General features: G+C 42.6%; 1 protein-coding gene across 1 annotated transcript; it reads right to left on the bottom strand.

Annotated features, from left to right (window-relative positions):
• Window positions 1–2,426: 2,426 nt before the first annotated feature.
• Window positions 2,427–3,224, bottom strand: LOC141820906 (protein MIZU-KUSSEI 1-like). Its single transcript, XM_074708266.1, has one exon. The coding sequence runs from the start codon at window positions 3,206–3,208 to the stop codon at window positions 2,492–2,494; it is 717 nt and encodes a 238-aa protein (XP_074564367.1). The 5' UTR covers window positions 3,209–3,224; the 3' UTR covers window positions 2,427–2,491.

Here is a 3,224-nt window from a genome sequence, read left to right on the forward strand (position 1 = left end):
CCTTTTTATTAAAAAATATCAAAATATTAAATATTTTTGAACAGTTTTATTGTCTCACTATTATCTTATTGTTCCTAAAATCAATTTTGGATTAATATATATTTTACAATGGAAAGTTGAAAGGAAATTAGTTTTTTTTTTTCAGCAAAAGAAAATAGGAAATAAAAAAATGGGCTTTAAGATTGAGAGATGGCCCATTTTCCCACTTAATTGGACCGGTGTTCGGCACGAGGCCCATTTAATTCACATTCAAACATTCCAACCGCCGCAAATTGATTCGTTGGAAGCTTCCCTAGTCGGTGGTGACAAGGCGAGTCTGGTTAGGGTTCGAGGGAACTCACCGCCGGCGGCGCCAGCAGTGGAAATGGACGGCAAGCAAGTCGAAGCTGTCATGCCGATGCGTTGGCTGGAAAGGCGATAATACTATGGCGCTCTGCTCTGGGGCGAAGGTCGTGGGATCCGGCACTGGTAACCCGCCTCGCTTCAAGTTGTTCCCTTTACCTCTATCATTTTTTTCCAACGTTGCTCTCATTGGTTTCCATGTCCATCATCTGTTGTTTCTCGTATGCCTCTAGAGATGTTGATGGAGCGGGGCTAGGTGTATTGTTGTCTTCTCCTATTTGGTTGGAACCAGTTCACGTTTGAAAAGACTTCCATTTCCATAATATAGTACTTCCGTTTCTTACAATTGGATTTAAGTGGGAAAATGGGATTTGGTTCCGTAGATTAGGAATACATTTGATATCATATTATCGAATTCTTCAATCTTATGAATTGCCTAGTATTCTCAAACGCAAATCTTATGTACACTGTTAGAAATAAAATTCGCATTCCATAGTGTTTGATGGTTTCACAAATAGTTGTTAGAATTTGTAGTTTTTTTTTTTGTAATGAATTTGCCAATGGAGACCTTAAGAGTAATCAAATATTAAGAGGAGATGGTACCTATTTTTCATTCTTCCCTTTTCATTTCTTTTACTTCCATTTGCCCTGAGTTATTAATGGATTTCAAGAAAAATATTCTGAACGGCTGCAGGAAGGAAATTTCATAGAGAGTTCATTGTCGGTGGTAGGTGATTAACAACAAAAGTAGGAAATAGTATCATATAACAAGGTAGAAAATTAGGGCAAGTCAGGCTAATCCCAAAAATACAACAAAAATATAATTTATTCCCTAACACCTTCTTCAATTTGAAGATTCTATGATAGATGAATTCGGGAGGCTGGTAGATGTTACATTATCATACTCTCTTAGCAGAGTGCTGTGGAATCTCTAATGAACTAATTAGAGAAACTATAACATGGATTTTTTTAATTATAATATAGGCCCACATACAAGAGGAATGAATACATATGCTTATTCTTGGCAATAAAATACATTAAGAAGATAGATTCATTTCCTAAAACTCTGCATAATACCTCCTGTTTAATCAGATAAAACAGATTTTGTAACTCTATTCTATAGCGTGTTCGATTCCATAAATTACTATTATATCCTTCCAACTTAATGCTCAATGGTCTTGTTTCTTATTCCTGAAAGTTGAAACGTGGAGATATTAAAGGTGTTTTACTAGATGATGGTTTTGAAAAATAGTAGAGCTTATTTTTAACAAGATCAGGTTATTTTTGTTTTTTTTTAATCTAAATTTCTCCTATTTTTATAGTTCCTATTCTTTATGCTTATAAGGCTGGTTGGATTTCAGTCTTTTCATTGAATGAAATACAGCTAAAATAATGTCTAGGCAAAACTGATGTTGCACCTCTTTGTATCTGTTTTGTCATGTATTAGTCAATTAATTTATGTAGTTCTCTACTTGTTTGACATTACCACTTTTTTGAAACTCTGAGCACTTGAGTAGGTATCGTTGAGCAGGAGAATTATCTGCAAATTAAGGAGGTTTTTTCTCTATCACTGAATTGTTAATGGCATTTTGTTTTTACAACTCTAAAGCGAGGAAGATAACTGTTTGCTTTCGTGATACATCTATCAGCCACACTGGTGCAAGCTAACTGTGTTTATCCTTTTACAGTGATCAAAATTCAAAAGCAAGCTTGAATGTGACTGATCCATAATCAATGGCCTCTTTTCTTTTTTACATGAAGGAGAAAGAGCGGCGCGGTGGCAAATCAAGGGCCATGGCTTCCCTTTGGAGGTTGTCAGGTCTTATCCCAGTGCCTGATGAGCACTGTGGAGCAGTCTCCAGATAAGCACCATCAATAAAGGCATCATCTTTAGGTGCATGGAAGAAACATCAAATGGGCGATATGTGGAAAGAGAAAGCAACAATGACGTTGGGAGCCTGAGTGGCTCGTCCACCAATCCAAATCTTAAGCAGGTACGTACGCCATCGCAAGGTGATACGACGATGAATTATTATTGATTATTTACAGTATAGTAACATCAAATATTTTCGTATCTTGAGATAAAACAAATTAAGGAGGTTTAATTGTTTTATTAATTCGTGTTTAATCTGTTGATATTACAGTACTGTTACTTCAATCTGACAAGGAAGATGCTGAGCTCGCCGCCGGCGCTTGCGCCGTCGTCGGGGTTGATCATGTAGAAGGACTCCGAGTCCTTGGACCCCACCAACCGCTCGAACCTTGCCCTCATGTACGTTAGGTCGCCGTCGGCAGCTGCGTCCTTCTCGGAGAAGAATCCAGGCAGGACGCCGGCGCCCATGGAGACCCCCCGCAGCAGCCCCATGACGCGGCGGTCCTCGTCCGAGGCCTCCTTCCGGCGTATCGAGTAGCCGGCCTTGCGGCCGTTGCAGTAGACGGCCCAGACGTACTCCTCCGCCACCTTGCGCCGTGGCGTCCGGGTTTCGCTCTCCAGTGCCAGCTTCACCGACCCGGACTCTATCTCCCGGTGGAGCACCCACGTGGACAGCGGCAGCTCGATGAGGAAGAAGGGCGGCGACCTGGGGTCCTCCTGGATGGCCAGGTTGATCCGGCCTCGCCGGGCGCCGAACAGGGTCACGGCGTTGGCCTTGTCGGCGAGCATCGCTTGCCTGCTCGGCCGCACCGCGAGCAGCTTCACCATCTTGCACCCGGAGCTCAGCATGGGGAGCAGCTTGAACATCTTGAACATGCCACCGCCGCCCCTTCCGGCCGCAGACGCCTTGCCGGACTGCCGGTTCTGCCGGTCTTCGAAAGCTTGCCGGAGCAGCGACACCATTCCCCCCGGAGACTCCACCATCGACGGCATGATCGATCGAAGTTTA

This window comes from Curcuma longa, unplaced genomic scaffold, assembly GCF_044706935.1.
Source record: "Curcuma longa cultivar G26 ecotype Majalengka, Jawa Barat unplaced genomic scaffold, ITB_CL_G26_1.1 utg8573_np1212_1322966_RagTag, whole genome shotgun sequence".
Taxonomy (NCBI): Eukaryota; Viridiplantae; Streptophyta; class Magnoliopsida; order Zingiberales; family Zingiberaceae; genus Curcuma; species Curcuma longa.

Bases quoted from the DNA above. Each gene is read 5' to 3' on its own strand.
- LOC141820906 (XM_074708266.1), bottom strand. From the start codon at position 3,208: ATGCCGTCGATGGTGGAGTCTCCGGGGGGAATGGTGTCGCTGCTCCGG.